Source organism: Cylas formicarius, unplaced genomic scaffold (genome assembly GCF_029955315.1).
Source record: "Cylas formicarius isolate icCylForm1 unplaced genomic scaffold, icCylForm1.1 PGA_scaffold_9__14_contigs__length_23061073, whole genome shotgun sequence".
Taxonomy (NCBI): domain Eukaryota; kingdom Metazoa; phylum Arthropoda; class Insecta; order Coleoptera; family Brentidae; genus Cylas; species Cylas formicarius.
The window spans coordinates 11,559,346-11,581,689 of NW_026844365.1; the positions used below are offsets into that span (position 1 = coordinate 11,559,346).

The following is a 22,344-nucleotide window of genomic DNA, read 5'->3' on the forward strand; positions in this document are numbered from 1 at the left end:
AAGTTCTGAACTGGGACGTTATTTAAAATTCATTTTTTCTGCAGGGCAGTGATTTTGAAATTTTGCAAATGGGAGTGTTAAAAGGGCCTTATTAACCGTGCAATATCATTTGTAACTTACAAAATAACCAGATATATTATTAGCAGGACTCAAAATAAGCAAGACTATGAATAACGCCTTGTTTCCATAAGACCAGATTTATACAACCGCCCAAGTTTTGAAGGTTAGGTTTTTGGGATAAGACAAATGAAGTACATGCGGCTTTCCATGATTGTAACTTGAGGTATTCATAAGTGCTGAATTATAGAGGAGGTCTATCACTATGTCAACTAAATATATAATATCTATGATAATATCTTTGACCCTAAAGGTTTCTGGAACTTTAATATACCTAACCCCATAGAGGTGATGCAAAAGGCTGAGTATAAATAAACTTCCTCCCTTTAATTCGAACCATGTCCTCCACGAATCGCTCTGCAAGTTGATGGATCCTCCTCGATAAATTTTAGTCGGCAGATTTAATACTACAGAGAAACTGTCTCACTCGGTAAACGCGTACGTTACAAAATCTTTCCGCTTCCAGACCGATTTTAATTTTTATGCAAATATCAATTAGCAGTGTCAACAGATTTAAAATGGGCAGAGCACTCAATGTTTGCATATTGTTCACGTACGGGTCTCGCCTATATTTTACCGCGGCCGTTAATGGCCGTTACTGTCATTCGTTTGACCTCGAAGTTGTTTTACTTTCAAATTCTTCAAAATTCTTTTGCGTATTCCATCCCAACGTGCCATTAAACTTTCGCACACGTTAATGTCTGCTATGATACTCACCCTGTACGCAAGTTTAACGTTTTTATCAGGCAAGATTAGTGATAGCGAAGATACTATTCAACCGTTAAATAAATGTTTTCGGTCGTTTCACGTTCTTTTGCCCTCGCGAAAATGATAAAGGTATGATTCAACATTCTGTTCCGCCACGTGCTATACTTCTACCTGGACCCACCTCAACCACCATTACTTTACAGGACTCGGTCTACTGGATCACAGGCGGAGCATCTGGCCCGGGTAAAGCAACAGCAGAAAAGCTTCTAGCTGAAGGTGCCAAAGTGGTAGTCTGCGATCTGCAGCACCCCGAGGAAGAAGACCTTGTTCTAAACTACGGCGACAACTCCATAGTTCTAACTATCGACGTAAGTTGTCCTTTATACCCATACGTAGTCTCATAATGCGAGCCTGTAGATCACTTCGGAGAAGGAAGTGCTGGCGGCCCTAGACGTGACGAAAAAAAAGTTTGGCAGGTTGAACGGTGTCATCAATTGCGACGAAATGAGTCTACAGAGACCCGCCTACGATTTCGCAGAGGACACTCCCCACAATCTAGAGGAGTTTATTAAAATTGTCACGGTAGGGTGTCACCTAGTTCAAACCAAAGCTATTATATGCAGAAAGGACCCGACAAAGCCGTAATGTTATCATGGAAGTAGATTGCAGCGCTTTGATAAAAATTTGCTCATACTCAATGTTTGGACCCCAGGGACTGGGATGAGGAACCATGTGAACCGAGGCCTTTGCGGTCAGAACTAAAGTAACTGACCACAAATTAATTAAGAAACTTTAGTACTTTATACTCTATACTTTACATTCTCCAAGATTGCAACACATTCTATCGCCAAAAGAATATAAACATCAGCTGGTTCCTGGCCGGGTCTGCTTTTGGAATATCATTGGTCAAAGCTATCCAACGCAATTACCGTTTAATTCGTAGGTCAATTTAATAGGGACGTTCAATGTTATACGGTTAGCCCTCGGATTGATGGCGGACAACAAATTGAACGAGAACGGCGAAAGGGGCGTCATAATCAACACCACCAGCAACATTGCATCCGAAGGGAAGGCTTTGTGCAGCGCTTACGCGGCCAGCAAAGCCGGATTGAGCGCCATCACCGTGCCTCTAGCTAGAGATTTGACCGGCCAGGGTATCCGAGTGGTCGATATAGTGCTAGGTTGCTTAGTCGATAACTGTGTTTATTCAAACGTACGCTTTTGTCCTTTTGTGGCAGGTCCTTATGACGCGCGGAAGTGGGAGGGGCCCAATTTTGTAAGCGGCTCTATCCGATTCGACGACTTTGCCAACGCGGTCAAGAGCATCATAGAGATGCCGATGTTTAATGCCGTCTCTGTTAAACTGGATGGCTCAAGCACTGATTGAAGTATGGTTCACCAGAGGAAATCCTTTATTTTGAAGATATGGCCTGATAAAAATATCTGAAATTTTTTATTAAATTTGAAAAAGAAGGCAGTGGTGAATATTTTTTTGTCAAAAGTGTTGGTCGGGGTGTTTTGTGGGGCGCCATCGGAATTCGTAATTTAAATTGGTGTCCATTAGTGCCTTACTTTCATAGGCGTTCACTGTAAATGTAAAAAATAAATAAATAAAATTAATAATAATATTTGCAAAGCATTTACATCTAGAGTTATTAAACGCAGCGAAAAAAATAATCACAGTTGGATAAATAATAAAGGTTTCTTCAGCTATAAATGTCAAATATAATTTTCCATTTCAATCATTTTAAAACGCTTTCAGCAACCACAGCATTTGTTATTCTGTTTCTAATTCCAGTTGACTCAATGCTATTTGGTGATCCTGAATTTCCAGTTTTGAATAGACAATCCTGTCTTTAGGAAAATAATTATTTTTCAAATAAATTTCCACAGGCTACTGTAATACTTTAAAACTTGTGGATTCCTCCTGCGTCGGTTTTTTTTTTGAGTCGAACTAGCTAACGTTTCGATAATAATCCTGTTGACTTCTTCAGAGCTTGACTGAAACTGATTCAGAAGTTTTATAAGAAAATAAATAAATAATAAATAAATAAAAAAGTTCCCATTTAGCCATGTATTGGGTTGTTCGGAAAGTCATTTCGTTTTTTTTGGGGAACATGAAACACAGTTTTCGTATAATGAATAAATATTTTATTAAATTATATATTGGCCATTCTGGTCCAACACCTTTTGCCATCTTTCTGGCAGGAACATAATTCCCCTCTTATAAAAGTTTTGGTCCTTGCTGGTAAAAAACTGGTTCAGGTGGTTTTTGACATCTTCATTTGATGTAAAGGTTTTGCCATCCAAAAAATTTTGCTGGGACCGGAACAAATAGTAGTCGGAAGGCGCCAGATCTGGAGAATATGGTAGATGTTGCAGTACGTCCCATTCAAGCTGTAAAAGTTTTTGGCGAGTGACCAAACTTGTGTGAGGTCTCGCATTATCCTGGTGGAACACTACAATCTTCCTGTTGATTAATTCGGGCCTCTTCTCTTTAAGTTTGTCAATTTGTCCGTTGATGACAATAGACTTATGAATTAATCGTTGTATTGTCCGGCAAAAGCTCAAAAAAAACGATTCCTTTGACATCCCACCAAACGGAGAGCATCACCTTTTTTTGGTGAATGTTGGCTTTTGACACGCTTTGAGCCGGTTCATCTTTTCTGCTCCATGACCTCTTGCGTTTAACATTGTTGTATACCACCCATTTTTCGTCCCCAGTAATAATTCGTTTCAAAAATGGATCATTTTTTTGACCTTTGAGTAGCGAATCACACACGTCAACGCGACGACACAAATTTCGCTCCGTAAGGACATGGGGCACCCACACATCGAGCTTCGAGGTTAAGCCCATGCCTTTCAAATGGCCATAAACAGTTGAATTCGACAAATTTAATCTCTCACCGATCTCTCGTGTGGTTATTCGCCAATTGCATCAACTAATGCCTTTATCGCATCTTTGTCAGCTTCGACCGGCCTTCCAGACCGTGGTGCATCTTCGACATCAAAATTGCCGGATCGAAATTTTGCAAACCAGTTCTGGCACTGGCGTACTGTTAACACACCTTCTCCATACACATCCGTCAATGTTTTTCTCGCTTGGACAGCATTTTTACCTTTTCTGAAGTAAAAAAGTAAAATATGACGAAAATGCTGCTTATTGCTCTCCATATTTAAAAGGGCACCAACCAAAAACTACTGCGTAGAATTAATAGAACTTTTTCACACACAAGCCTTGCAATATCAGCTCTCAATACATATAATGGTTATGCGGCTTAAGTGTGAAGTTGGTTTCGAAAAAACGTAATTAAGTCCTCTGACGGGAAAAAACGAAATGACTTTCCGAACAACCTTATAGAATTAGGTACATGATATTCAAATTTTATTTTTTATCTCTATCGAATTTATGCGTCCAGGAAATAACTTAGCAGAGGAAAACAATTTGCATGACTCATTTAGAATAAACGCTTCATCTGCTATTCTCCCGGGCCTATTTGAAAAGTATGTTAGACCTTATTTCGTCTCATTACATGAATAGGACTTTTGGGTAGATTCTTGAGCAGTTGGAGGCCAGTTTATTGAGGTGACTGCCGCCTGGTCGTCAGTAAGCATATTAATTTTCATCAGGATTAAGTTGGTTCTATACCAACAGTTCTTAATGAGCGTCATATACATTGTTGTGGAAATTGTATACATAGTTTTATTTTGAGACAAGTTTCTGATAATGTTTAAATAGAAAAAAGAACTATTTAAAAATTAAATAGAACTTAATATATTTACACGTCACAAGCACGATTTTTGTCAAATGTTAATGTTAATGATAAAAACGACACTAACCAAACTTCAATACTACCCGAGTTCTTCAATTTTTGGCCATTCTGAAACCTGAAATTTTCTATTCGAATAAAAACATTGTTAGAGCACTTAATTTTCCATTTTCATCGAACCCTATTAAATGATGTCGAAATCTTCAAAGAGGTCGCGAAAATGGCGGAGTTATGAGGCATTTTTTGTATATGTATAAGTTGACCGTGTAGTTAGCTGACAATGTCAAATACACACTTAATTTTAATGATAATGTATAAAAGTATCGAAATGCCTTTCATATAAGAAAAAAACAGCCAGCTCGTAGAGGAGATTGTCGTCAGCGAGTAGACAGATAGAGGCAGGAATTCGAAATATACGTTTTGTACAAAAACGAAATGAATACGAGATCAGGAGCGGGATAAAAAAATGTAAATCTTCGTGAGAACGCGTTTATGCCTATGAGCACCAGACATTCGGAAAGTATATCTGACCGATTCCCTAATTGCCAGGTTCCGTTAATAAAATTGCCCGAATGCTTCAGTGATACACATAAATTTAAATACGCCATGATTTCGGTAAGTGGCCGATCGGATCTCGGAACCCGCCAATTTTTCCCTCAAAATTATCAGTTAGAAATCGGAGAAAAATTTTAAATTCGATTAAATGTTTTCGAGGCCCGATAGTTTGATATAATTTATGGAAAATGTTGAGCGAATGTCGGGAATTCGTGGTTCGGGTTTCGTAAAAAAAGTCGTATTATTCGCCCGACTGCTTAATGTGTGATTACTATACGTTGATACTTGCGGGTAGTGGCGAAAAAAATAAAAAAATATTTTGACCCCGACGTGATTTGAACACGCAACCTTCTGATCTGGAGTCAGACGCGCTACCGTTGCGCCACGGAGTCTACGTTATTTTTTGTTGTCGCTCAGTTATTAGCGGGGACTTGGATTAATATCGACCTTTGAATATTTAAAAAAAAACCATTGTTGTTCGATAAGCCGCAATCGCTGGTATTTATTGAAGTAGAAAAGTATTGCCGTAATTAATTTTCAAATATACGTAACGTTTCAGTTTAAGTGGTAATAAGAAATAATATTTTAACAAAATAAATAAATAATAATTTAGTACCTATACTATTAAAATTTGAAGTTTTGATGACAATATCTTTTTTCGTAATTCTGAAAATGTAATAAATAAGTTTTGTAATGGCGAATCAAATAAAAAAAAATTTTGTGCCAAATGTACGCATAGAATCATAACAGGCGGCTTAAAAAATATTTGTGTGCCTTTTTAAAATCCATGTTTTTTGAAAATCCAGCATCATAACTGGCCAAATTCTAATAAATGATAACGTAAACGGAATGAGATCCAACGGTTGGTATAACTGTAAAAATCGGTTAAAATTTTGAAACATAAAAATGTTTTGTTAAAATTGTCGATTGTTTACTCAGTCAAGCGGCTATTTATATCTCAAACCGATTAAAATATCTTGTTTGCAAACCGTATTAACCTGGTGTTCAAGGTAAATTCAACTCGTTCTACTGTAATTGCCAATCCTGTCTTAGTAATAATTGTATCACGACCGTCTCCATTGATATACAAGGCGAGAAAAGTATTTATCTCAAGTTCATAATTTTTCTATTAGAACATTTTGAAATTTGGTACGGTATTCTCCAGCTCATTGTAAATATCTACTGATTCAATTATTGTTTATGACGGGAGGACAAATCTGGATATTCCTAAAGGAGACTTCGATCTGTTTTAGATGATGAGAACAACTTTTGCAAATTTAACACATTTTTGAGTCTAATAGATCTTAATAGATTTCAGATATAATAGGTGTGTGTTCAAAGTTACATTTTTCAACATTCTGTATCATATTGGCCTGAGATGTTTTTTTATGTTTGGTTGGTAGGCGTGGATGTCATGTAAAAGTGTGCAAAAAAGCCTCTCAAAGCCAGTTTGCGAATATTTTTTAGTTAGAATATCAAAAATGTCATTGTCAAAAATGTTTCAGGCAATATGATTCAATTTACTTTGTCATACAAGGTGTTTCAAAACTCAATACAAATTAAGCCTTTTTTTCTTTCATATAAACGTGTGTCCTAATCTGTTTTTTTTTTTTCGGGATACAGTATGTTAAAGTTTTTAGAAAAAAATTGAATAATATGTGTTTTGAATAGTAAGCCATGATTTTAAAAAGACATTAAAAGAACTGCTCTAACTGGTTTTGCCTAGCCTTGTGTTTCTTGATCCTGGGACTAAGTTACATCCTTTTTTTACACACTTTCTTTTCTATTTATCTAAAATAAGCTTCAGGCATTGCATTAACCCAAGTCAACACATTAATTTCGTGAGCCTCCTTGTTTCCTGTCGAATATATAGAATATCAGCTTATTATTTCCTTACCTGTTGACACTCTACAAAACACACAATCATATCACACGATTCATAGTTTTGAAATTAGTGATTTGTAGTCAAGATTGCAAAAAGACGACTGACAACGCTTCACTTGATATGAAATGTCAGATTGAAAATCGTGTCTTACTCATCAAAAAAATAAAAAATTCACAAAAATTTAAATTTTGGCTTTATTTTTCTAAGATTTAAACTCAACCAAATATTTTTGAAAAGATGAAAACAACCTTACAAAATCGCTATAGCGAGTCCAAATAAAACCCTTCGACCGCAAAATAGACCGCGAGGAAAACATGTAAATACGTGCCCCGCAACTCCCAATTTTCTTAATAATTCGATTTTAATAACGCCATTATTGAAACAGTAGCCGAGCGATTCACGAGGGAATCAAAAATTCGCCAGAGGTCTATTATTACTGGGTAGCCGCTTGGCAAACGATTTGGAGCAAATCCGGTGGCTATACGACGCAATCTAAATAATGGGAATTTAAATATGTGATGGAATTCGTTCCATCGGGATGGGTTCGGTTCGATTCTGCCAAAATACTTGATTTTTTAGATGGTTGAAATTTGAATTTATCTTCATGATAATTTTTAAATAGTAATATTCCAATTAGCACAGTATAACTTTAACTTAAAACGGTTAACTTAAATTAGCTATACTTTTAGGTTTTCTATAAAACTACATCCTCTTTTTACACATAGAACACCATATTCTGTTCAGGTATTTGGCTGCACTATAAATTTTATAGGTTTATACATAAGTACGTGCATGCGTATATATAAGTAGGACCAGGACAGCCAAAATCCCTGTCAAAATATAATTTAGTCAAATAAATTCGAAGAAAAAAAATTATATTGGTATATTGCTCACAAAATTGTGTGCCCTATTTTTAGACGCTAATAAGGATTCTTTCAAAACGTTATTGTTTTTGTTGATATTTAAAGTTCATCTCATTTAAGTAAAAATGGCCCATTTTATATCCAATTAAGAGATCCAGGTCCAGTTTTGTTAATGAACTAAGCATCTAGATAGACTTATCTAATATATCATTTTTTATCTTACAGTATATACATATTTTTCTATTCCTAGAAAATCTAACGATCAATGATTACTACTATACTTTCACTAATTAATAGTAAATAGGTACTACCCATTTTTTTTTACTCGCTTAAAATAGCGGCGCTTTAACTTATTTATTTTCATAATTCAACTGCAAATGTTGATAATCTTGATAGTTCGATATTATATCTGTAATATATACTTTGAGACACAAATGTGCGATGCACAAGAGGATTTCGAAAATAAATGTGGACCTTTCAACAAAGTGGAACAATTTTTCATTGTTCTCCTTACTCTGCACCACTATTCTAAATAAACATTAATCAAAATACCACTATATTTTTTCCTCGTAAATCTTTTCTCTCATGAAAAATGAAATTTAAGTACTCCAAAAGTATTACAAATGAGAATGTATGTTATTTTGAATTTTTAATCAAAAATATCGCCTTCTATCCGTCCTTTCAGTGTGGACCATCAAATTTATCAGACACCTTGTTTATAAGAATTTTTATTTTTGATAAAAATAAATGATAAAAAATAGCTTTTATGAAGGTTAGCCGAAGAGCAAATTGAAAACCCGAGTTACCGTTTCATTCTTGACGAGAAATGTAGGTACTGCCATTTCTGTTGCTGACTACTGCCACCCAAATGCTTTTATTTTTAATTAAGAAGTTAAAACTGGCAATTATTTAGTTTACTGGCAATTATTAAGGAAGTGGCAATTTAGTGTACAAAAATCATCCACTGAAATCTATCTCGCGATTTATTTATTTTATTATTTACATATTTTTTATATTTTAATTTACTATATTGTTTAACCTTTGGAGCCGCTAATTTGGAGCCGCTAATTTTGGCATAGTGATTTTGATTTTGGTATTTTTCAAAATTTGAAGAGCAGTTTGTCGGCAAAACTAAATTAATTAAATAATAAAATATATATATATATATATATATATATATATATATATATATATATATATATATATATATATATACAGTGGGGTTCCTACAGCTTCTGCCGCATCCCACATTTCGACCGCCATTTATCTTTATGCATCTTCTTTAATTGCACTGTCCTTCATTATATTTCTTATGCCATCGTTCCATGAGGTCATAGGTCTTCCTTTTTTCCTTCTCTTTTTGGGGGTATATTTTAGTGCTCTTTTTGGCCATCTCTCATCGTTCATTCTCTGTACGTGCCCATACCATATAAGTTGTCTAGTTTCTATTCGGTCAGTGCTCATTCTCCCTGTTCTTCTTCGTATTTCTTCATTCCTGACGTGTTCTATCCTCGACACTTGGCATGCTCTTCTCAAGAAATCCATTTCTACTGTGTCGATAACTTTCTTGTCGTTCTTCGTCATTTGCTAGCATTCTGCGCCGTACGTTAACACAACAAGGAATTAAGCGCTTGAGTTGCTCTACTTTCCTGCTGAGCTCTGTTTTGAATGTCTGTTTTTTAATTACCTTCTTCCGTTATGACGCTTCCCAACTACTTATAATTTGTAGCTCTTTTTATTTTTCTAATATATAGTTCGGGATCTTCATCTTCGTGTTTTCCTCCTACTTTCATATATTCAGTATTCTGCATATTCATATTCAACCCCCAATTCTCATAGTGTTCTTTCGGTTTTCTCAGCATGTAATCTGCGTCTTCATCACAAGCTATAATCACTTTATCGTCTGCAAAAAAGAGGCTCGTCAAATATTTGTCATCTAAATCTACCCCCATATTTGCTATTTTTTCCTCCATTCTCTTAGGGCTTCCTAAACATATATTTTGAAAAGAGTAGGGGATATATTACAGCTTTGTTTTAATTCTTTGTTCACTGAAAAACGGTTCGATCTATGTCCTCCCATCTTGATTACACCCGTCGCATCTTTATATAGGTTATAATAACATAACATAATTATAACATTATAGGTTATAATAACATATTAATTATAGAGAGAAAAGCTAAACGGGAAAAAAATATTTTTTTAATAAAATAATACCTTCGTATTTCCTTTTCGTAATATACAAGTCATCAAGCTTATAGTATTCTTCAACTATAGCCATGTTCGAGTTTCTAGAAGACTCCTCCCAGCAATATTACGCATTTTTAAATTCAGGAGTTAATGGTCCCGTCTATAGGTCTATCCAGACTTACAGCAGGTCAATTTCCAACTTCTAATCCAACCTCTCTTAGATATTCACATACAACAGTTACCACCTGCCTTCCATATTGCTCCAATGGTTCTAAAACCTTCGTTATACACCTGTTCATAGTCAATGCCTCTCTTTAATTCTAATTATTGAAATGCCTCCCACACTATAATAGACCCCCCACAAAAATTGAAGTTTAGTCATATTTTGAATATCGTTCACCACTTCAACTAGTGCACATCGATCAGAAGCAAAAATACTAAATCTAGACTAATCAGTAAACAAAATAGGAGCCCAGTCGTTAATGAGCCAATTTACATGGCCACTGTCCAACCCCAAACGGGCCACCAGATGTGCTCTGGATGGATGAGGCTCCGTTACTGCTACTGTTACTCGTAAACCCTTCCTTGTTAATCTTAATCTATAAAACCAAATTTAACTTAAACTAATAAAACTTCAATACAAAGTAAAACACGAACGTACCCCCATAACTTCCTCCTCCACTCCACGAACAAAGAGAATTTCAATCCGAGGGTGTCCGACCCGATACCGTGCGCGCCTCTATATCTCGCGAGGTCCATCTGCGAACACCCGCGGCGGCCAGAGGATGGCGTTAAAAATAAACGAAACGCCGTAGCCCACATGTGTTGTAATCTGATTTACACATATCACACAGCGCGTCCGCGCGATATATTTTCGTGCGGGGGGACCCTTGTTTTTAATAAAATTACGGGTGACTGTCAAAACACGGGTTCCAAGTATACCCGAGGCTTTTATCTCGTCGCTCGGATTTGCTGCCCTTGAATATTGGGTTTCGGCGACGGTTTACAAGGGTAAGACGATAAGTGCATCTTAATCGGGACACGTAATTGTAGCAATGTGTCCCGTGAGATGGCGCCAGTAGTCTACTTTTGCGGTTCTAGTTATCTTTTAAGCCCGAAGATCCAAATTGCGTATAGGATAGATAACAAAAATTTCTAAGATGCCATGTAAACATTGAAAATTCGTTATTTAGGTATATAATTGGAGATTAATGCTTGAACCTCATACAAGTAGGTGCATCCAAAAGGCATATATAAAATTAAAATGTTGTTTTCTCATGGCCAATTACTATCCGTTCCTGCAGACTCCTTGGTTTTAAGTCATTTTAATTATCCTGATTTGCTGTATGGGTGAGTGTTTAGATAATGCTGATATTAATAAAAGGTGATTCAAAAGTAACACCATCATTTTTGTTTTTTTAATCTAAGCAGCATTGTTTTAACGATTTTTGATATATGTTGTCATTGAGGTTTACAAAGTGCAGTTAACTTATAAGTTCAAACCAGCAGACTACGGTGAACGACGGTAATTTTGTGAATGGATCTTAGAAATGGAACAAAAGAATCCGAGGGAAAGCAGTCACCGCTGATTGAATCTATTACCAAGTATTCCTCACTACATGTGAGGTTTCTGGGCGGCTCATCTCGGAAACCAACGCCGATTATGTGGGTTTCCTAAATGCGACTTTTGTAGGGCTGAGAGGTCATGTCAAGTAAGAAGTAATGGAAGTCCCTAACAAGTAATTGGGGCAATTTTTATCTTGGAAACATTTTTATGAAGGTCTAATAACTATAATTACCTTCATGAAAATGATTAACTTCTGACAATTCCAGTGTTATTTAAAATGAGTACAATTGGGGAGTATTGACTGAAGCCGATTTTTCACTTGTTAATTTCTGGGAGAATCTTTAAGATTGAGAGGGGGGGAGAGAGAGATAGGGAGAGAGAGAGAGGGGGGGAGAGAGAGAGAGAGAGAGAGAGAGAGAGAGAGAGGGAGAGAGAGAGAGAGGGAGCGAGGGAGGGAATACTGCTGACAAGAGCTAAAGGGTAAGGGGCACAAATAGTGTTTGCCAACAATTTGCAACAAAAAGTTACTCTTCCTTAAAGACATAATAAGGGTTTTGAAGTTATTTGACCGAATTAATAAATAATTTTATGTAATTTTCATAAGGCCGAACTATAATAATAGTAACATGAATTAAAAATATTGAAAATATTGAAATTAAGTTTTATTTAGATGTTAAGTTTTTAAGATTAAATATAACATGTAGCGATTTATTTGGCGATTTCTATAATTGATTATAATTATCAAGTGCTTCATAAAGCGTACCCCTAATTTCAAGCGTAAATAGAATATAAAAAAGAACGTTAGCTTGGTTACTAAAAATTTGTTGAAAAATCTATTTTTTTTTTGATAAACTACAAATTTTATGTATATTTTAAGCTTTACTTTACAGAACAAACTTTTCTTAGCTTTCTGGTGAATTAATTCTTGATCCAAAAGCGGCCAAAACACTTTTATGACGACAGTACGGCGCAGGGATTGGCGACAATGGGCTTAAAACGGCACTAAATACTAATACGGTCGCAGATTGAAGAGTTAGCATTTCTCTTCAAAATTAAACCTTAGAGGCCGCGTCGGTTCCTCCGGGGACCCATACAACCCAATCGAAGATTTTTATTGGGTGTTTGAGTGTCGTTACGCTCGCGGGTGGTTAGACCACACGTATGAGATTTAAACACTTTGTTTTTTCATTGATTGGAAAATTTTAGATACTTAGATTTGTGTATATATAACGATCCTCAATTTTATAAACAATTTTTAAGTATGAGAAAATAAAAAGAAAATACTATACATATTGGTTAACGATTGGTCTTCGATAAGTGAGGTATATACCAGTCTACAGGATGTAGTAGTATAAAGAACTGTCTCTGGATGTATGTATGAGAAAAAGGATTTTAGATAAGTAATGAGCTCAGATCACCAACCTAGTGGCGGAACGAGACGCATGAATTTCATCTACAGGGAAGCTCCAACGAACGGAAATGTCAATCTGACTGATGCACTTATGTTAGAATATTGCTGGAAAAAAAGCAAACAACCTTTGCAGAAGTGCGGAGAGTTACGCAGCACCGAAGACGTTGAATGCAAATAAGATCTAGGTTAAAAGGTGGCTATGATATTTTCGTAGAGATATTTTCGCGTATCATGGTTGTAAAAATGGAAACACAACATCAGAAACTTAATATTGTATCAGTTTACTCGCCTGAAGACAATAAACCAAAACAAGAAATGGACGACGACCAACTGCAACCAAACCACCAAAGAAAAGAAATCAACGAATTAGTTGAAACAAACCATATAGCAAGAGAAACTTAATTAATTAATTATTTGTCAGAACTATGCAAATCGGAAGAAATTGAGGTTGAATTAAACACACCTGAAATAGTGACAAACGACAATGCACCGATTGAGACATCCTATATAAATACTAAAAAAAAATACAGAAAGCTAAATAACAGGAAGAGCCCAGGGAAAGATGCAGCAGTTAAAACCCCAAAATCTAAAAATTCTTTACCAACACAAGATACCCGATGAATGGCGAACGAGCACTACTAAACTGATGTTTAAAAGAAATGAAGAAATGAACGGGGTTCTGTCCGAGGTCGAGGTCACCGACACGGTGACTCCCTGAGTCAACATTATTATGGATGAAATAATAAGAAATGTACGCTTACTAAAGGGATACAGAATGGGCAATCAGGAAATTAGTATTCTGTATTATGCCGACAACGCCGTATTAGTTGCCGAAATTGAAGACGATTTACAGCGTCTATTACACCGATTTAACTGCACTGCCAAATCACTTAATATAACAAAGGCAACAAGGCAACAAGATTGCTTTCGAAAATCGTTCCTGGGCGGGGCAAGTACGTAAAGCCTAGCGCGAAACAGCTTTTTATTATAAAAGCAAAGAGTTTCGGGGTTTTGTGTGGTAAAGGGACGCATTGTTTTTTTATCGTGCTCCTGCGGACCACTATGGAACTTTCGCAAAATCGATGTAATTCAATTGTTTGCACCCTGTATAAACTGTCATTCACATCTTCTCGAACTTCAAAGTTACAGCAAACATCAGTAAATATTAAAATTTGCAAAAATAATAATATTTTTTTAAATATCCCGCGCCCCGTATAATTGGCGAAATCTGAAACTTTCTCTCGACACAGTTTACTATACTGTTCAAATAAAATTATCCCATTTTTAACGGGTTTTCATTTATCGCCAATAATGTACCCAAAAATACGGAAATTTTTATCATCTTTTAGATTTTTTTCCCACAAACGACACACCCTGTATATGATTCAAACAATCTTCGGTTGCCCTGGATCTTCAACGTTTCCTGGTCCAAGAGTTTTTTAAAAATAGTAAATGGTTTTCGAGAAAATAGGTTTTTTCTGAAACCATGCAGTGCGCCGTAATATTTTTTCAAATATCCCGAGCAGCGAAAACCGCAAATACAAAAACTGTAGCTCTCGATGTGGCCAGCTGTTTTAACAGCGAAAAGAACGATTTTCAAGATTTTTGTCTATAATTGAGAAACCCTGAGTATAATGGCAAAAACGCTTGAAATAAAGGTAATGGTCCCTGATCTCCCACATTTCCTGGTTCACATGTTTTGCCGATCCGGTTAATACTTGCCGAGATTTTTTTTATGACACTGTTTGAACCTATTAGCCATATTTTTTACGATTTTTGATTTGCGGCTAATAATCTTTTAGATTTTTGCCTATAATTTGAAAACCCTTTATATAATCGAAAAAATTCCTAAAATAAAGATTATTGCACTGCATCTTCCGCGTCTGCTGGCTAAAGAATTTAGCCGATCGGGTAAGCGATTATGGAGGACAACATATTTTTCAAAAAATTTCAAAATTTTTTAAAAAATACATGGTAAAATTTGAACGCACCTAATTTCTACTGTTTAAATATGGACACGAACTTTTACTTCTTTGCTAAATTTGAGGGTGATATCTGCAAATTTAGTATACTGAACACATTTCTCATTTAGTACAGAATATTGGGAACACCCTGTACAATAGGTGAAAACCTTAAATACAAAAGTTTTTGCTGTCTAGACGGGCTATATCGCAATGTAAAAGAAAGTGAGGCCTGAATCACAGTTTTTCAGTTATATCCAATCATCAACAATAGGCGGACCCATTTTACAGTTTTTTTGAATATGCGGCGCACCCTGTATATTTTTGAAAAATTGTCAAGAATAAAAGTTTATGGAGCCGTATCTTCTGCGTCTTCTGGTACGGGGCAAAGCTGCATACATGTGCCAAATATGAAGTCGATTGCTTCAAATTTCAAAGACCTATCGTGTTTCATAGTAATGTCCAAAAAACGCGAAAAAAAGATGGATACCGGCCTCGGATCGAGGCCACTTCTTAAAAGCTTATGTAACTCATGGTGGGTTAAAAAGGGGGCAAATTTCAATTTTGTAGCTCCAACGGTTCGAAAGTTATTCAGGAAAAACCAAAAGGCGAGAACGGAGAGCGGAGAACGGATAAAAAATATATATTTTTTCGACGGTGATCATTTCTGTACCAACGGCAATCCCATAGTACCTACCGAGATATAAAATTTTTATACTAGCGTAGATACTTTCGAAAAATTCGATTTCATCGATTTTCGAAAGTTTCTAGTATTGTATCTCTGGGGAACATCCAAAGATGAAAATAAAATTCGGCCATTCATACCAGGCAGCATTGAAGACTTTGAAATTGCCTTCCTCAATATTCCCTCTGGACATACCAATTTCCATATAGTTCATATAGAACAAATGATTACTACTTTACATGGCAAAGAAATATGTGAGTGAAAAATTTCCCAAATTTTATGGCAAGACGAAACGGCTTTTTTTTATTCGTCCAACCCTTTTCTTCTTTCGTCTTCGTCTGGGACGTGTATCGACTACGGAGAGCGGCAACAAGCGAAACACTCAACGGCAATTTCGCGGATGCTAATTTTCTATTTCCCACGTACACAGACAGACAAATGATCGGAACACCTGTGTTAAAAGTAGTTCTGTTGCGCGGCGGTATACTTCTTAAAAGGAACGGAGAAGAAGGCTGCCAACATTATTGTTGTTTTCCATGGCGGCGTAGCGGCTGCCCGAGACGCGTTATAGGGTAATATTTTACCGGTAACACTTTGAACGTCGGCCCGATAGACCCGACTTGGTACACTTAGATTTTTGCCCGCGTTCTTTTCCGCGTTTAATGGGTTATAATTAACGTCGGGTCATTGTTGGTTCGTGGCGGCTCCGCATTTAAAGGTTCGAACGGCATTGTCGAGATGCCTCGGGGTTTTATTGACTCGATTCGATAATTTGTCTCGATGCTTCAGTTTACGTTCGGTCGTCCGAGTTTTCGATGTACGAAAATTCTTCAGATTCCGATTAGAAACTCTACGTGAAACATGTGGAAAATTCTCGCAGGATAAAATGTTGCTACAAATGACTTATTTCTGGCTTGCTATCCTTGCAGCATGAGCTTTGCGTTCAACAATCTTCCCTCTCTTTCATTGAGAGACCTCTGCTTAATAATTTAGTGCCTAATAGATGGTTGTGAAATTAAAGCGAGCTTCCTGCTGTTCTAAATGAGGAGTTTCTTCTTAGATGGAAGTGTTCTGTGGGGACCCTTAACAGCGTTAGTAGATATCCTCTACCTAGACTGAGGGTTAGGACATTCTACTGCCTCAGTCTCCTGAACAGATTAGATTAGATAGTTACTCGCTAACCGCGAGTTAAAATTGCAATATAAAAATACTGCCCAACGTGGCTGATAAACAGCTCTATCTCAAAATTATCTTCAAAAATACATTTTGAATCTTCTTTTCACAATAAGTCATTTTTTTCAATATATGTATCATCGTCCAAAAATAATATGTTAACTACGAAAAATCTCTGTTAGAGTACTGATTTGTTACTCAATATCTGAAAACAATAGAGATATCGAGCCAAAGGGCCGAAGCAATATCGAAGCATGAAGACGAAGCACCAATAAAGCCAGGAACACAAATGAATATCTTTAAAGTACAGTAATCTTTTGAAACATATATCGAACCGTCGCCTACGTTGGCATGGACATCCGAGCGGATTCGGGAGGCTGGAAGATGCCGAAGAAATAGCTGAAGAACTAATCAAAACTCACCAAAAGTAACTAATGTCTGATCAAAATGGCGACTGGAGAAAGTCAAGGAAGTGAAAATGATATTAGACGCGAATACATGGAGAAGATTTGTATGATTTGGAAAGTCCTATTATGCTATGACAAGGTTATATTGTCACGAAGTCTTTAAGTGCTAATTTAAAAATGAGAAAAGATCTGTTTCTTTTTTTTTCAAAGAAAATTCCACAGGCTACTGTAATACTCCTTATAAAACTTCTCGATTCCTCCTGGGTAGGTTTTTGTTGACTCGAACTAGCTAACGTTTCGCCAATCATCCTGTTGGCTTCTTCAGAGCTTGACTGAAAATGGCTCGCATTTTAATCTGTACCTACTTTTATATTGTTTGAGAGGGGTTGAGCCGAATGAGGGGCATAAACACCGTCTCGGATGACTGATTCCCATATTGCGACTCAGGTCTCTGCCACCAATAAACGGCATTTGATTCACAAGTTTATTTGACACGAGCGGAGCGTTAGTTCATTGTGTGTTATTACAATCCAAAAACAAACAAACATTACGATGTTTTTCCTCAATTTAATGTTTATTTGACACAACTTGTTGCCAGTGGTATTTTGAAATCGGAGGCAAGTCTGCTATCACATCTGTTTCAAAAATGGATGATAAATGTAAGCAAAGTATTTACCAACTTGCCACACTTCTACACTATCAGCTTCTTGATTTTATTTTTCTCGCTAAAACAAATTAAGATAATCAAATAATTCAATGGGCAAACTAGAATTCTTGCATTAATCAGAACCAAAGAAAAACCCGAGAACCCATAAAAATCTCTAAACAACCTTTTGCCTTTTACCAATATGGGAATGAGTCATCTGAGACAATGTTCATGCTCCTCCTTTAGCTCCGCCCCTCTCAAACAATATAAAAGCAGGTACAGAGTAAAATGCGAGCCGGTTTCAGTCAAGCTCTGAAGGAGCCCACAGGATAATTGGCGAAACGTTAGCAAGTTCGAGTTAACCGACGCAGGAAGAATCCAGAAGTTTTATAAAAAGATCTGTTTTTGAAATTGAAAATTTCAGTTTCGTACGCTAAAAATATTTGGCAAGTGTTGACCACACTTGGTGGTTGTGTAGGCCTATTGCTAAAATATTTTGTCAATAAATCTGTATTATTATGTTATTGATGTTGAAAGATTTTACACAAGTTGTACAACAATTGTCACTTGGTACTCTTAAAAATATATATTTTTTTATTCTATATTTTGTAGTCTGTTTTGTTCTAATAAAGCTACAATTAGTCGCAAATATTATCGAACTAAGCTGTCATTGCCAATAATACAAACGCGAAATATTGAGGACTTTGAGAGCGCAGGTCTATATAAAGATGAATTAACCTAAGCGAGTGCCAAGTTCTCATCTCGAGAGGTTTATTAGCCTGTGGTATTAAATTTTTACTCTAAATTGTTTTCCGAGGACCACATAATACCATGCTTAAGCTTTTAATGGAAAAAGTCACGGTTTAACTGAGACGAACGTCGAGCGAGCGTGATTAAGAGGTCGAGTGTCCATTGAAGATTTTTCAAAACCCGGTAGCGATTCATAGGCAGTTGCGCAATCTCAATGCTTTCTCCGCGGGTTTCAAAATTTATACGCCTTTTAATCCCCATACATATTAATTACGGTTGATTAATAGGCCGCTGGAGGGCGCTCGGTTCCGCGGAATTCAACTAAATCACCGCGAGTACCACGCGTTTTATCCTCCGGAATGTAGAAATATTAAACATTATTATGTCAAAACACATTTTTACGCGGCTATCTCTCTCTGACCGCCGACGGGACGTATTATAATCGTGGCGGTGATAAATTGGGATTTTCGAAAAATTTATAGGTTACACAAAATGTCGCGACGGCTTTAGCCTGCGAATAGTAAATAGATACGGATGGTTGTTTTCGGACTGCACAGGGCGATTCGACGGAACGTACCGTATGAAAAGTAACATCGCTTAACAATAATCAAGTTGACCATAGCCAGCAGTGTGGTCAAGTAATAGCAAGAAAATTTAATAAAATGTAAAAGTATTTTCATTAATTATGAATTAAAACTGAGTTGAAATAACAAGGATGACAAAACAGCAATTAACAGCCTAATAAACAATAAAAAATGTAGAATACATTTTGAAAACGCTGGCCATTGACTTTGAAACATTTTAAAATTTGTATTCTCATAGAAATCGTTGTGGTCCTCCTTAATTCGCTTTTATTTATGTTGGTTTTGTTTATCTATAGAAAATTTAGCTTCATTTGTCCTCTTATTTCCTTTTAAAAAGCTATAAAAGCACTGAAAGGCAACCAAAAATAAACATATACTTTTAAGTTTAATGAGACCAATTTTTGAGGAGTGGAATTGAACTAATTTCAGAAGTTCGAAAAAACAAGTCACAAATCCTCAAAAATCAGTGCGAATTTCCGGAAAATAAATCTGAATTTCTAAAAATTGGACAAAATTTCAGAAAAATAAGTACGAATTTCCGGGAAAAATGTCAGATTTTCTAACTTAGTTTGCCGTAAGGTACAGTGTCGAAACATTAGATATACCGATGTTCCGGATTATTAAAAAGTACCAGAACGCTTAGCCTCCAAAATTGCGAAAACTGCAACGACAAACTTCAATACCTGAGGACTTTTAAACATGCAGAATTCAAAAATACCAACAGCAATGTTGTAAGATTTCCCACTTTTACGTCACACGTTCGAATGATTCTCATTCCGCGTTCAGTTTTGATCACTTTTTCCATTAAAAATAAACGAAATCGTCAATACTTCATTCAAATGGACACTTTCACAATATACTAGGTATTAATAAATAACCCATTTCCGACCAAATTTTCAAAAGTCTCAATCAAAACTTGGGGTAGGGGGTATAGGAAAATGATACAAGGTGTGCCAAATAAAAAACTCCACTATACGATCACCCCGTATATTTCGACATTTTTGGACTCCTTGGTTGAAATAAAGGACACTTTCTAAAGAAATGCGTACTCAAATTTTGCGTAGTTTAGGCAGAACTTGAGCTTATCTGTTTTTTTCATATTTTGATTGACCCATATAAAATTGTGTTGTAACGCTGCTGATACAGGTATTGCAACGAGAATTAACGACAGACTAAGGAGATGATGCACTACTGGATTAGTTCGACAGGTGCGCCTCAGCTTATACAGGGTGTCTCAAATAGGTGATGCCGTTTTGGCAAATTCAATCATAAAATTTCAAGATTTTCAAATGGAACGCACTATATTTTTAATCAGATATCAATTCCAGTACAAAATTAAGATAGGTTTGTAATTTATCTTATATTTAAATTTAACTTACTTTTTGAGATATACGAGGTTTAAAATAACACCCGTATAAATTCTTGTTGAATTTAAAACTGCCCACATTAGGCCACTTAATTTTTTAAAGAAACTTCCACTGGCTACTGCAATACTTTTTACAAAACTTCTGAAATCCTCCTGCGTCGGTCAAAATTGTTGACGTTTCGCCAATCATCCTGTTGGCTTCTTCAGAGCTTGACTGAAAGTGACTCGTATTTTACTCTGTACCTGCTTATATATTGCTATATAGAAATCTATAAACAACCTAACTATCTATTTAGGAATCAGTCATCCGAGACGGTGTTTATACCCCTCATTAACGCCCCCCTCAAACAATATATAACCAGGTACAGAGCAAAATACGAGCCAGTTTCAGTGAAGCTCTGAAGAAGGCAACAGGATGATTGGAGAAACGTCAGCAATTTCGATCGAAGTAGTATCATATCTCTTCTCTTAAAAAAATGACCTTAAAGTGACCTAATGTGGGCAGCTTTAAATTCAACAAGAATTTATACGGGTTTTATTTGACACCTCGAATATCTCAAAAAGTAAGTAAATAAAGATAAATTAAGTAAATAATGATAAATTACAATTAAATTCAGTAAGAATTTATACGGGTGTTATTTGACACCTCGAATATCTCAAAAAGTAAGTAAATAAAGATAAATTAAGTAAATAATGATAAATTACAATTAAATTCAGTAAGAATTTATACGGGTGTTATCTTAAACCTCGAATATCCCAAAATGTAAGTAAAATTTAACTGTAAGATAAATTACAAAGTTGCATTATTTTTTGTCTTAGAATTGATGCCTGAATAAAAATATAGTGTGTTCCATTTGAAAACCTTGAGATTTTGTTAATTGAATTGGCAAAAACGGCACCACCTATTTGTGACACCCTGTATAAGCTGAGGCGCATCTGTCAAACTGATTGCATAGCGCATTTAGCCTGTGGTTAAATTTTGGTTATAATACCTGGAACAGTAGCATAACAACACAATTTTATATGGGGCAATCAAAATATGAAAAAAAAAAAAAGCACAGAACCTCAATTTCTACCTAAACTATGCAAAATTCGAATAGGAATTTCTTAAGAAAGTGACCTTTATTTTAACCAAGGATTCCAAAAACGCAGAAATATACAGGGTATTCTATTTAAAATAATAAAGTTGATGTCGGGGTGGATCATTTTATTTGGCATACGGTGCACATCATTGTATTAAGAGAGATAATTGTCTTCCAGAAAAGTTGATACAATATAAAAATGAAATTTTCATTACTTTTGTTTTCACCAGTATAATTGCACATTTTGGGCGCCTCTGTTTACTAACTAATGAACTTGTCTACGTCATGAGATCTTTGCGAACAAATTTATACAAATTCAAATATGGCTGTAATATAAAATTCATTTTTCAAAAAAATATTTCAAAAATATACTAAAATAACCAGAACTTGATGGACGAAAAAAAAATCTATTAAAATATACAGGATGGATCAATGAAAACATCAAAGATAATGTTGGTCTTACGAAGAAGCGGACTGATTTTAGCAACAAAATTTTTCTTCAAAGAATAGAACAAACTGTGGTTCTAGGAAGAACGATTTTGTTACGTTCTAAATAAAATAGCAATTTGAAAAACATATTCAAGTGATTTGTGTTAGATCGTATAATGTGGATCCCGGGATTGTAC

The 22,344-nt window shown here is 35.8% G+C and overlaps 1 protein-coding gene and 1 non-coding gene across 2 annotated transcripts; one reads left to right on the plus strand and one right to left on the minus strand.

The window, feature by feature from the left end:
• Window positions 1–931: 931 nt before the first annotated feature.
• Window positions 932–2,431, plus strand: LOC132707411 (3-hydroxyacyl-CoA dehydrogenase type-2-like). Its single transcript, XM_060679259.1, has 5 exons — window positions 932–954; window positions 1,029–1,193; window positions 1,243–1,407; window positions 1,769–2,006; window positions 2,064–2,431. Exons 1-5 carry the CDS (start codon window positions 946–948, stop codon window positions 2,210–2,212), a joined length of 726 nt encoding a protein of 241 aa, XP_060535242.1. The 5' UTR covers window positions 932–945; the 3' UTR covers window positions 2,213–2,431.
• A 3,039-nt stretch (window positions 2,432–5,470) lies between these two features.
• Trnaw-cca (transfer RNA tryptophan (anticodon CCA)) lies at window positions 5,471–5,542 on the minus strand. The gene has a single exon. It is a non-coding gene; the product is annotated as a tRNA-Trp (tRNA).
• Window positions 5,543–22,344: the final 16,802 nt, after the last annotated feature.